The 12,989-nt window shown below is 53.5% G+C and overlaps 1 protein-coding gene across 2 annotated transcripts in view; it reads right to left on the bottom strand.

The window, feature by feature from the left end:
* The window catches only part of PPP2R5D (protein phosphatase 2 regulatory subunit B'delta), a 150,526-nt gene that overhangs the window by 133,429 nt on the left and 4,108 nt on the right, over positions 1 to 12,989 (bottom strand). For both annotated transcript variants that reach the window (XM_069768199.1, XM_069768201.1), the window contains exon 2: positions 9,080 to 9,151. In XM_069768199.1, the coding sequence (XP_069624300.1) occupies positions 9,080 to 9,151 (72 nt within the window). The remainder of the gene's footprint in view (positions 1 to 9,079; positions 9,152 to 12,989) is intronic.

Genomic DNA, 12,989 nt, shown 5'->3' with positions numbered 1-12,989 from the left:
AAGATCCAGGAAAACATACTCAGAAGGGAGGTAAGAACATTTCTAGAACAATCCACAGCGAGGAGATTGGAACAAAACAAAATCCTCTAAACTGCATGCTCGCAAACGCCAGAAGCCTGACAAACAAGATGGAAGAACTAGAAGCAGAAATATCTACAGGTAACTTTGACATAGTGGGAATAACCGAGACATGGTTAGATGAAAGCTATGACTGGGCAGTTAACTTACAGGGTTACAGTCTGTTTAGAAAGGATCGTAAAAATCGGAGAGGAGGAGGGGTTTGTCTCTATGTAAAGTCTTGTCTAAAGTCCACTTTAAGGGAGGATATTAGCGAAGGGAATGAGGATGTCGAGTCCATATGGGTCGAAATTCATGGAGGGAAAAATGGTAACAAAATTCTCATTGGGGTCTGTTACAAACCCCCAAATATAACAGAAAGCATGGAAAGTCTACTTCTAAAGCAGATAGATGAAGCTGCAACCCATAATGAGGTCCTGGTTATGGGGGACTTTAACTACCCGGATATTAACTGGGAAACAGAAACCTGTGAAACCCATAAAGGCAACAGGTTTCTGCTAATAACCAAGAAAAATTATCTTTCACAATTGGTGCAGAATCCAACCAGAGGAGCAGCACTTTTAGACCTAATACTATCTAATAGACCTGACAGAATAACAAATCTGCAGGTGGTTGGACATTTAGGAAATAGCGACCACAATATTGTACAGTTTCACCTGTCTTTCACTAGGGGGACTTGTCAGGGAGTCACAAAAACACTGAACTTTAGGATGGCAAAGTTTGACCAGCTTAGAGATGCCCTTAATCTGGTAGACTGGGACAATATCCTCAGAAATGAGAATACAGATAATAAATGGGAAATGTTTAAGAACATCCTAAATAGGCAGTGTAAGCGGTTTATACCTTGTGGGAATAAAAGGACTAGAAATAGGAAAAACCCAATGTGGCTAAACAAAGAAGTAAGACAGGCAATTAACAGTAAAAAGAAAGCATTTGCACTACTAAAGCAGGATGGCACCATTGAAGCTCTAAAAAACTATAGGGAGAAAAATACTTTATCTAAAAAACTAATTAAAGCTGCCAAAAAGGAAACAGAGAAGCACATTGCTAAGGAGAGTAAAACTAATCCCAAACTGTTCTTCAACTATATCAATAGTAAAAGAATAAAAACTGAAAATGTAGGCCCCTTAAAAAATAGTGAGGAAAGAATGGTTGTAGATGACGAGGAAAAAGCTAACATATTAAACACCTTCTTCTCCACGGTATTCACGGTGGAAAATGAAATGCTAGGTGAAATCCCAAGAAACAATGAAAACCCTATATTAAGGGTCACCAATCTAACCCAAGAAGAGGTGCGAAACCGGCTAAATAAGATTAAAATAGATAAATCTCCGGGTCCGGATGGCATACACCCACGAGTACTAAGAGAACTAAGTAATGTAATAGATAAACCATTATTTCTTATTTTTAGGGACTCTATAGCGACAGGGTCTGTTCCGCAGGACTGGCGCATAGCAAATGTGGTGCCAATATTCAAAAAGGGCTCTAAAAGTGAACCTGGAAATTATAGGCCAGTAAGTCTAACCTCTATTGTTGGTAAAATATCTGAAGGGTTTCTGAGGGATGTTATTCTGGATTATCTCAATGAGAATAACTGTTTAACTCCATATCAGCATGGGTTTATGAGAAATCGCTCCTGTCAAACCAATCTAATCAGTTTTTATGAAGAGGTAAGCTATAGACTGGACCACGGTGAGTCATTGGACGTGGTATATCTCGATTTTTCCAAAGCGTTTGATACCGTGCCGCACAAGAGGTTGGTACACAAAATGAGAATGCTTGGTCTGGGGGAAAATGTGTGTAAATGGGTTAGTAACTGGCTTAGTGATAGAAAGCAGAGGGTGGTTATAAATGGTATAGTCTCTAACTGGGTCGCTGTGACCAGTGGGGTACTGCAGGGGTCAGTATTGGGACCTGTTCTCTTCAACATATTCATTAATGATCTGGTAGAAGGTTTACACAGTAAAATATCGATATTTGCAGATGATACAAAACTATGTAAAGCAGTTAATACAAGAGAAGATAGTATTCTGCTACAGATGGATCTGGATAAGTTGGAAACTTGGGCTGAAAGGTGGCAGATGAGGTTTAACAATGATAAATGTAAGGTTATACACATGGGAAGAAGGAATCAATATCACCATTACACACTGAACGGGAAACCACTGGGTAAATCTGACAGGGAGAAGGACTTGGGGATCCTAGTTAATGATAAACTTACCTGGAGCAGCCAGTGCCAGGCAGCAGCTGCCAAGGCAAACAGGATCATGGGGTGCATTAAAAGAGGTCTGGATACACATGATGAGAGCATTATACTGCCTCTGTACAAATCCCTAGTTAGACCGCACATGGAGTACTGTGTCCAGTTTTGGGCACCGGTGCTCAGGAAGGATATAATGGAACTAGAGAGAGTACAAAGGAGGGCAACAAAATTAATAAAGGGGATGGGAGAACTACAATACCCAGATAGATTAGCGAAATTAGGTTTATTTAGTCTAGAAAAAAGACGACTGAGGGGCGATCTAATAACCATGTATAAGTATATAAGGGGACAATACAAATATCTCGCTGAGGATCTGTTTATACCAAGGAAGGTGACGGGCACAAGGGGGCATTCTTTGCGTCTGGAGGAGAGAAGGTTTTTCCACCAACATAGAAGAGGATTCTTTACTGTTAGGGCAGTGAGAATCTGGAATTGCTTGCCTGAAGAGGTGGTGATGGCGAACTCAGTTGAGGGGTTCAAGAGAGGCCTGGATGTCTTCCTGGAGCAGAACAATATTGTATCATACAATTATTAGGTTCTGTAGAAGGACGTAGATCTGGGTATTTATTATGATGGAATATAGGCTGAACTGGATGGACAAATGGCTTTTTTCGGCCTTACTAACTATGTTACTATGTTACTATGTTACCTATGGGGGTCTATGAATATGTTCTGTACAGCGGTCACTGCAGGGAGGGAGGAGGGGAGCTGAGCAATCACCTATGACTTCTATGGATATGTTCTGCATATAAGTCACTGCGCAGGGAGGAGGAGGGGAGCTGAGCCATCACCAATGGGGTCTATGGGTATGTTCTGTACAGTGGTCACTGCAGGGAGGGAGGAGGGGAGCTGAGCCATCACCTAGGACTTCTATGGGTATGGTCACGGTTCCCTCTCCGTGCTGTCACTAATTTGTCATGTGCCCGCTCTCACACGTGACTTGTGGTTGTGCCTGCAAGGGTTAATCTATCTCCCCATTCTCAGTCCAGCATTCAACCTCTGTCCTATACTGTAATGGGAGCATAAACAACACACCGACCCAGGCCACACACCCACCGAACACACGGGCGATGAGTCCCGGAAATACTACTAATACTGTCACCACTCATAAGGCTCACACACCTTAGGCTATGGATTCCTTAGAACAGGGGTGTCAAACTGCATTCCTCGAGGGCCTCAGACCATGAGTGTTTTCAAGATTTCCTTTGCATTACACAAGGTGCTGGAATCATTCTGTGCAGGTGATTAAATTATCACCTGCGCAATACAAGGAAATCCTGAAAACATGACCTGTTTGGAATGCAGTTTGACACCCCTGCCTTAGAACATACAAGATTCAACTGTTAAAGTTTTATGCTTTAATACAAAAAGTACAGTGCTTACAGTAAAGAAAAAGATACAAAAATATGATAAAAAGACATGCAGGTATGCAAAACAGTATAAAATAAACAGGAGAAAACTTACAGAAATCATCTAACTTTGTAGTCTGCGTCTGCTCCCTTGGGTGGGGGGGGGAAAGGGGGGTGAATATGGAGTTGGTGGTACACATCATCTTCCCAGGCTGCCGTCACATGTGAACAATTTTGAATGTATACAAGTCAAATTTATAGAGTTACCCTGGAGGTCATATTTATAGACCAGCACCTCAAGTATATTCTAATTGCTTGTTTTTGATTGGACCACGGCCGCACCCCCAATGAATATATTATTTTCTCTGAGATTCTTTGTGTAAAGCTTCCCACAGATAGATAGTGTCAGGCTGTAAGTGACATCTCTCTTCAAAGAGCTAGGAGGTGTAAAATGTTCCGTTTCTTCTTGGTTCCCAGCACGACCCCCTGATGAGATTGGAGACAGAAGTCTGCTGTCTCAGGAAAATACATATTAAGTCACACAATAAACCTATACGTAGTTCACTGCACACATATATATTTATACATAGACATTCAGCGTCTCCCACTCACACACCACCTCCTCACCTCGCCCCCTATCTGTCAGAGTCCCACAAGGTTCAGTCCTAGGGCCCCTGCTCTTCTCCATTTACACCTTTGGCCTGGGACAGCTCATAGAATCTCACGGTTTTCAGTATCACCTCTATGCTGATGACACACAGATCTACATCTCTGGACCAGATATCACCTCCCTACTAACCAGAATCCCTCAATGTCTGTCCGCTATTTCATCCTTCTTCTCCGCTAGATTTCTGAAACTTAACATAGACAAAACAGAATTCATCATCTTTCCCCCCATCTCACGTGACTCCCCCAACGTACCTATCCATTACAGTAAATGGCTGCCCGGTCCCACAAGCTCGCTGCCTCGGGGTAATCCTTGACGCTGATCTCTCCTTCAAACCACATATCCAAGCCCTTTCCACTTCCTGCCGACTTCAACTCAATTATTTCACGAATCCGTTCATTCCTCAACCATGAATCTGCAAAAACCCTAGTCCATGCCCTCATCATCTCCCGCCTCGACTACTGTAACCTCCTGCTCTGTGGCCTCCCCTCCAACACTCTCGCACCCCTCCAATCTATTCTAAACGCTGCTGCCCGACTAATCCACCTGTCCCCCCGCTATTCCCCGGCTTCTCCCCTCTGTCAATTACTTCATTGGCTCCCCATTACCCAGAGACTCCAGTACAAAACCCTAACCATGACGTACAAAGTCATCCACAACCTGTCTCCTCCATACATCTGTGACCTCGTCTCCCGATACTTTCCTGCACGAAACATCCGATCCTCACAAGATCTCCTTCTCTACTCCCACCTTATCTCCTCTTCTCACAATCGCATACAAGATTTCTCTCGCGTATCCCCCATACTCTGGAACTTTCTACCACAACACATCAGACTCTCGCCTACCATCGAAACCTTCAAAAAGAACCTGAAGACACACCTCTTCCGACAAGCCTACAACCTGCAGTAACCACCGATTGACCAAACCACTGCACGGCCAGCTCTACCCTCGCCTACTGTATCCTCACCCATCCCTTGTAGATTGTGAGTCCTCGCGGGCATGGTCCTCTCCTCCTCCTGTATCCTCACCCATCCCTTGTAGATTGTGATCCCTCGCGGGCAGGGTCCTCTCTCCTACTGTATCCTCACCCATCCCTTGTAGATTGTGAGCCCTCGCGGGCAGGGTCCTCTCTCCTGTATCCTCACCCATCCCTTGTAGATTGTGAGCCCTCGCGGGCAGGGTCCTCTCTCCTCCTGTATCCTCACCCATCCCTTGTAGATTGTGAGCCCTTGCGGGAAGGGTCCTCTCTCCTGTATCCTCACCCATCCCTTGTAGATTGTGAGCCCTCGCGGGCAGGGTCCTCTCTCCTCCTGTATTCTCACCCATCCCTTGTAGATTGTGAGCCCTCGCGGGCAGGGTCCTGTCTCCTCCTGTATCCTCACCCATCCCTTGTAGATTGTGAGCCCTCGTGTGCAGGGTCCTCTCTCCTCCTGTATCCTCACCCATCCCTTGTAGATTGTGAGCCCTCGCAGGCAGGGTCCTCTCTCCTCCTGTATCCTCACCCATCCCTTGTAGATTGTGAGCCCTCGCGGGCAGGGTCCTCTCTCCTACTGTATTCTCACCCATCCCTTGTAGATTGTGAGCCCTCGCGGGCAGGGTCCTCTCTCCTACTGTATCCTCACCCATCCCTTGTAGATTGTGAGCCCTCGCGGGCAGGGTCCTCTCTCCTCCTGTATTCTCACCCATCCCTTGTAGATTGTGAGCCCTCGCGGGCAGGGTCCTTTCTCCTCCTGTATTCTCACCCATCCCTTGTAGATTGTGAGCCCTCGCGGGCAGGGTCCTGTCTCCTCCTGTATCCTCACCCATCCCTTGTAGATTGTGAGCCCTCGCGGGCAGGGTCCTCTCTCCTCCTGTATCCTCACCCATCCCTTGTAGATTGTGAGCCCTCGTGTGCAGGGTCCTCTCTCCTCCTGTATCCTCACCCATCCCTTGTAGATTGTGAGCCCTCGCGGGCAGGGTCCTCTCTCCTCCTGTATCCTCACCCATCCCTTGTAGATTGTGAGCCCTCGCGGGCAGGGTCCTCTCTCCTCCTTTATCCTCACCCATCCCTTGTAGATTGTGAGCCCTCGTGTGCAGGGTCCTCTCTCCTCCTGTATCCTCACCCATCCCTTGTAGATTGTGAGCCCTCGTGTGCAGGGTCCTCTCTCCTCCTGTATCCTCACCCATCCCTTGTAGATTGTGAGCCCTCGCAGGCAGGGTCCTCTCTCCTCCTGTATCCTCACCCATCCCTTGTAGATTGTGAGCCCTCGCGGGCAGGGTCCTGTCTCCTCCTGTATCCTCACCCATCCCTTGTAGATTGTGAGCCCTCGTGTGCAGGGTCCTCTCTCCTCCTGTATCCTCACCCATCCCTTGTAGATTGTGAGCCCTCGCGGGCAGGGTCCTCTCTCCTCCTGTATCCTCACCCATCCCATGTAGATTGTGAGCCCTCGTGTGCAGGGTCCTCTCTCCTCCTGTATCCTCACCCATCCCTTGTAGATTGTGAGCCCTCGCGGGCAGGGTCCTGTCTCCTCCTGTATCCTCACCCATCCCTTGTAGATTGTGAGCCCTCGCGGGCAGGGTCCTTTCTCCTCCTGTATTCTCACCCATCCCTTGTAGATTGTGAGCCCTCGCGGGCAGGGTCCTCTCTCCTCCTGTATCCTCACCCATCCCTTGTAGATTGTGAGCCCTCGCGGGCAGGGTCCTCTCTTCTCCTGTATGCTCACCCATCCCTTGTAGATTGTGAGCCCTCGCAGGCAGGGTCCTCTCTCCTCCTGTATCCTCACCCATCCCTTGTAGATTGTGAGCCCTCGCGGGCAGGGTGCTCTCTTCTCCTGTATCCTCACCCATCCCTTGTAGATTGTGAGCCCCCGCAGGCAGGGTCCTCTCTCCTCCTGTATCCTCACCCATCCCTTGTAGATTGTGAGCCCTCGCGGGCAGGGTCCTCTCTCCTCCTGTATCCTCACCCATCCCTTGTAGATTGTGAGCCCTCGTGGGCAGGGTCCTCTCTCCTCCTGTATCCTCACCCATCCCTTGTAGATTGTGAGCCCTCGCGGGCAGGGTCCTCTCTCCTCCTGTATCCTCACCCATCCCTTGTAGATTGTGAGCCCTCGCGGGCAGGGTCCTCTCTCCTCCTGTACCAGTTGTGACTTGTATTGTTTAAGATTATTGTACTTGTTTTTATTATGTATACCCCTCCTCACATGTAAAGCGCCATGGAATAAATGGCGCTATAATAATAAATAATACATATTTCACAGGTATGTTCTGTACAGAGGTCACTGCGCAGGGAGAAGGGGAACGGAGCCATCACCTATGACTTCTATGGGTACGCTCTGTACAGAGGTCACTGTGCAGGGAGGAGGGGAGCGGAGCCATCACCTATGACTTCTATGGGTACGCTCTGTACAGAGGTCACTGCGCAGGGAGGAGGGGAGCAGAGCCATCACCTATGACTTCTATGGGTACGCTCTGTACAGAGGTCACTATGCAGGGAGAAGGGGAACGGAGCCATCACCTATGACTTCTATGGGTACGCTCTGTACAGAGGTCACTGCGCAGGGAGGAGGGGAGCGGAGCCATCACCTATGACTTCTATGGGTACGCTCTGTACAGAGGTCACTGCGCAGGGAGGAGGGGAGCAGAGCCATCACCTATGACTTCTATGGGTACGCTCTGTACAGAGGTCACTATGCAGGGAGAAGGGGAACGGAGCCATCACCTATGACTTCTATGGGTACGCTCTGTACAGAGGTCACTGCGCAGGGAGGAGGGGAGCGGAGCCATCACCTATGACTTCTATGGGTACGCTCTGTACAGAGGTCACTGCGCAGGGAGAAGGGGAACGAAGCCATCACCTATGACTTCTATGGGTACGCTCTGTACAGAGGTCACTGCGCAGGGAGGAGGGGAGCGGAGCCATCACCTATGACTTCTATGGGTACGCTCTGTACAGAGGTCACTGCGCAGGGAGGAGGGGAGCAGAGCCATCACCTATGGCTTCTATGGGTACGCTCTGTACAGAGGTCACTGTGCAGGGAGTAGGAGAGCGGAGCCATCACCTATGACTTCTATGGGTACGCTCTGTACAGAGGTCACTGCGCAGGGAGGAGGGGAGCGGAGCCATCACCTCGCATCCACTTCTACAATAAACCCAGAAATAACTATTTCTATATAGACGGCGAGATTAGAATCTGAGACGTTTGTAAGAAGATTCTCACAACTAATCCTTAATGTAAAGTGTCCTTCTCTGGTCGCCTCTACGAGATCCCGACACAGCACCTCGAATTTCAGAGGGATAAGAGCCAAAGAATTAAGCTCAGGGAGAAAAGTGACCATCACTGATCCCGGGGGGCACGGACCCTGCACAATGAATCTAGAGGTTCTGGAGCACAGGAGGCACCAAGAGTGGACAGTGACTGACGGCAGGCTCCTCCGCTCATCTCCATCACTGGGTGGATCTCCATGATACAGCGAGTGTCCCCCACAGAAGACCTCCACACCAGATCCCCGCCCAACACGAGGAAGTCTCCAATAATGACCCCAACCAATCACAGTCTATACACACGATGACATCACAAAGTAATGTCCAATGCTCCACATCACTGAGGTGCAGCGCAGACAACCAGCCAGAGCGGCTGCCCCCTGACTCCAAAACCTGAGACAGCGCCAACCCCCTGACCAGCCCCGACACCAGCGAGAAATTACTTATCTAATTAACAAGTGATGAAGCTGCTCAGCACTCACCTCCTCAGCAGCTCCTCCTCCATCTTTACCGTTCTTCACTGCACCTCGAACCACAGGCGCCTTCACCGGCTCCTAGTCAGAAGGGGACACATCACACAATGGCCTCCGTCCAAAGCACCTCTATCGGGCGGCCGCATCTACACTCTCCCGCGCAGCCGCATCTACCCCCTCCCGCGCAGCCACAGCTACACTCTCCCGCGCAGCCACAGCTACACTCTCCCGCGCAGCCACAGCTACACTCTCCCGCGCAGCCACAGCTACACTCTCCCGCGCAGCCACAGCTACACTCTCCCGCGCAGCCACAGCTACCCCCTCCCGCGCAGCCGCATCTACCCTCTCCCGCGCAGCCGCATCTACCCTCTCCCGCGCAGCCGCAGCTAACCCCTCACGCGCAGCCGCAGCTAACCCCTCTGTCTCTCCCTCTCCTCGGCTGTCTGTCTCTCCCTCTCCTCGGCTGTCTCTCCCTCTCCTCTCCCCGGCTGTCTCTCCTCTCCCCGGCTGTCTCTCCTCTCCTTGGCTGTCTCTCTCCTCTCCTTGGCTGTCTCTCTCCTCTCCCCGGCTGTCTCTCCCTCTCCCCGGCTGTCTCTCTCCTCTCCCCGGCTGTCTCTCCCTCTCCCCGGCTGTCTCTCCCTCTCCCCGGCTGTCTCTCCCTCTCCCCGGCTGTTTCTTCCTCTCCCCGGTTGTCTCTCCCTCTCCCCGGCTGTCTCTTCTCTCCCCGGCTGTCTCTTCCTCTCCCCGGCTGTCTCTTCTCTCCCCGGCTGTCTCTCCTCTCCCCGGCTGTCTCTCCTCTCCCCGGCTGTCTCTCCTCTCCCCGGCTGTCTCTCCTCTCCCCGGCTGTCTCTCCTCTCCCTCTCCCCGGCTGTCTCTCCTCTCCCCGGCTGTCTCTCCTCTCCCCGGCTGTCTCTCCTCTCCCCGGCTGTCTCTTCCTCTCCCCGGCTGTCTCTCCCTCTCCCCGGCTGTCTCTCCCTCTCCCCGGCTGTCTCTCCCTCTCCCCGGCTGTCTCTTCCTCTCCCCGGCTGTCTCTTCCTCTCCCCGGCTGTCTCTCCTCTCCCCAGCTGTCTCTCCTCTTCCCGGCTGTCTCTCTCCTCTCCCTCTCCCCGGCTGTCTCTCCTCTCCCCGGCTGTCTCTTCCTCTCCCCGGCTGTCTCTTTTCTCCCCGGCTGTCTCTTTTCTCCCCGGCTGTCTCTTCCTCTCCCCGGCTGTCTCTCCTCTCCCCGGCTGTCTCTCTCCTCTCCCTCTCCCCGGCTGTCTCTCCTCTCCCCGGCTGTCTCTCCTCTCCCCGGCTGTCTCTTTTCTCCCCGGCTGTCTCTTCCTCTCCCCGGCTGTCTCTTCTCTCCCCGGCTGTCTCTTCCTCTCCCCGGCTGTCTCTTCTCTCCCCGGCTGTCTCTTCCTCTCCCCGGCTGTCTCTCCTCTCCCCGGCTGTCTCTTCCTCTCCCCGGCTGTCTCTTCCTCTCCCCGGCTGTCTCTTCCTCTCCCCGGTTGTCTCTCCCTCTCCCCGGCTGTCTCTTCTCTCCCCGGCTGTCTCTTCTCTCCCCGGCTGTCTCTTCCTCTCCCCGGCTGTCTCTCCTCTCCCCGGCTGTCTCTCCTCTCCCCGGCTGTCTCTCTCCTCTCCCTCTCCCCGGCTGTCTCTCCTCTCCCCGGCTGTCTCTCTCCTCTCCCTCTCCCCGGCTGTCTCTCCTCTCCCCGGCTGTCTCTCCCTCTCCCCGGCTGTCTCTTTTCTCCCCGGCTGTCTCTTCCTCTCCCCGGCTGTCTCTTCCTCTCCCCGGCTGTCTCTTCCTCTCCCCGGCTGTCTCTTTTCTCCCCGGCTGTCTCTCCTCTCCCCGGCTGTCTCTTTTCTCCCCGGCTGTCTCTCCCTCTCCCCGGCTGTCTCTTCTCTCCCCGGCTGTCTCTTCTCTCCCCGGCTGTCTCTTTTCTCCCCGGCTGTCTCTCCCTGGCTGTCTCTTTTCTCCCCGGCTGTCTCTTCCTCTCCCCGGCTGTCTCTTTTCTCCCCGGCTGTCTCTCCCTGGCTGTCTCTTCTCTCCCCGGCTGTCTCTTTTCTCCCCGGCTGTCTCTTCCTCTCCCCGGCTGTCTCTTCCTCTCCCCGGCTGTCTCTTCCTCTCCCCGGCTGTCTCTTCCTCTCCCCGGCTGTCTCTTCCTCTCCCCGGCTGTCTCTTCCTCTCCCCGGCTGTCTCTTCCTCTCCCCGGCTGTCTCTTCCTCTCCCCGGCTGTCTCTCCCTCTCCCCGGCTGTCTCTTCTCTCCCCGGCTGTCTCTTCTCTCCCCGGCTGTCTCTTTTCTCCCCGGCTGTCTCTTCCTCTCCCCGGCTGTCTCTTTTCTCCCCGGCTGTCTCTCCCTGGCTGTCTCTTCTCTCCCCGGCTGTCTCTTTTCTCCCCGGCTGTCTCTCCCTGGCTGTCTCTCCTCTCCCCGGCTGTCTCTTTTCTCCCCGGCTGTCTCTCCCTCTCCCCGGCTGTCTCTTTTCTCCCCGGCTGTCTCTTTTCTCCCCGGCTGTCTCTTCCTCTCCCCGGCTGTCTCTTTTCTCCCCGGCTGTCTCTTCCTCTCCCCGGCTGTCTCTTCCTCTCCCCGGCTGTCTCTCCCTCTCCCCGGCTGTCTCTTCTCTCCCCGGCTGTCTCTTCCTCTCCCCGGCTGTCTCTTCTCTCCCCGGCTGTCTCTTCTCTCCCCGGCTGTCTCTTTCTCTCCCCGGCTGTCTCTTTCTCTCCCCGGCTGTCTCTTCTCTCCCCGGCTGTCTCTTCTCTCCCCGGCTGTCTCTTCTCTCCCCGGCTGTCTCTTCCTCTCCCCGGCTGTCTCTTCTCTCCCCGGCTGTCTCTCCCTCTCCCCGGCTGTCTCTCCCTCTCCCCGGCTGTCTCTCCCTCTCCCCGGCTGTCTCTCCCTCTCCCCGGCTGTCTCTCCCTCTCCCCGGCTGTCTCTCCCTCTCCCCGGCTGTCTCTCCCTCTCCCCGGCTGTCTCTTCCTCTCCCCGGCTGTCTCTTCCTCTCCCCGGCTGTCTCTCCCTCTCCCCGGCTGTCTCTTTTCTCCCCGGCTGTCTCTTCCTCTCCCCGGCTGTCTCTTTCTCTCCCCGGCTGTCTCTTCCTCTCCCCGGCTGTCTCTTTTCTCCCCGGCTGTCTCTCCCTCTCCCCGGCTGTCTCTTCCTCTCCCCGGCTGTCTCTCCCTCTCCCCGGCTGTCTCTCCCTCTCCCCGGCTGTCTCTCCCTCTCCCCGGCTGTCTCTTCCTCTCCCCGGCTGTCTCTTCCTCTCCCCGGCTGTCTCTCCCTCTCCCCGGCTGTCTCTCCCTCTCCCCGGCTGTCTCTTTTCTCCCCGGCTGTCTCTTCCTCTCCCCGGCTGTCTCTTCCTCTCCCCGGCTGTCTCTCCCTCTCCCCGGCTGTCTCTTCTCTCCCCGGCTGTCTCTTCTCTCCCCGGCTGTCTCTTCTCTCCCCGGCTGTCTCTTCTCTCCCCGGCTGTCTCTTTCTCTCCCCGGCTGTCTCTTTCTCTCCCCGGCTGTCTCTTTCTCTCCCCGGCTGTCTCTTCTCTCCCCGGCTGTCTCTTCCTCTCCCCGGCTGTCTCTTCTCTCCCCGGCTGTCTCTTCTCTCCCCGGCTGTCTCTTCTCTCCCCGGCTGTCTCTTTCTCTCCCCGGCTGTCTCTTTTCTCCCCGGCTGTCTCTCCTCTCCCCGGCTGTCTCTCCTCTCCCCGGCTGTCTCTCCTCTCCCCGGCTGTCTCTTCTCTCCCCGGCTGTCTCTTCTCTCCCCGGCTGTCTCTTCTCTCCCCGGCTGTCTCTCCCTCTCCCCGGCTGTCTCTCCTCTCCCCGGCTGTCTCTCCCTCTCCCCGGCTGTCTCTCCCTCTCCCCGGCTGTCTCTCCCTCTCCCCGGCTGTCTCTTTTCTCCCCGGCTGTCTCTCCTCTCCCCGGCTGTCTCTCCTCTCCCCGGCTGTCTCTCCCTCTCCCCG

Source organism: Ranitomeya imitator, chromosome 5 (genome assembly GCF_032444005.1).
Source record: "Ranitomeya imitator isolate aRanImi1 chromosome 5, aRanImi1.pri, whole genome shotgun sequence".
Taxonomy (NCBI): domain Eukaryota; kingdom Metazoa; phylum Chordata; class Amphibia; order Anura; family Dendrobatidae; genus Ranitomeya; species Ranitomeya imitator.
This window is presented reverse-complemented; position numbering and strand designations above follow the sequence as displayed.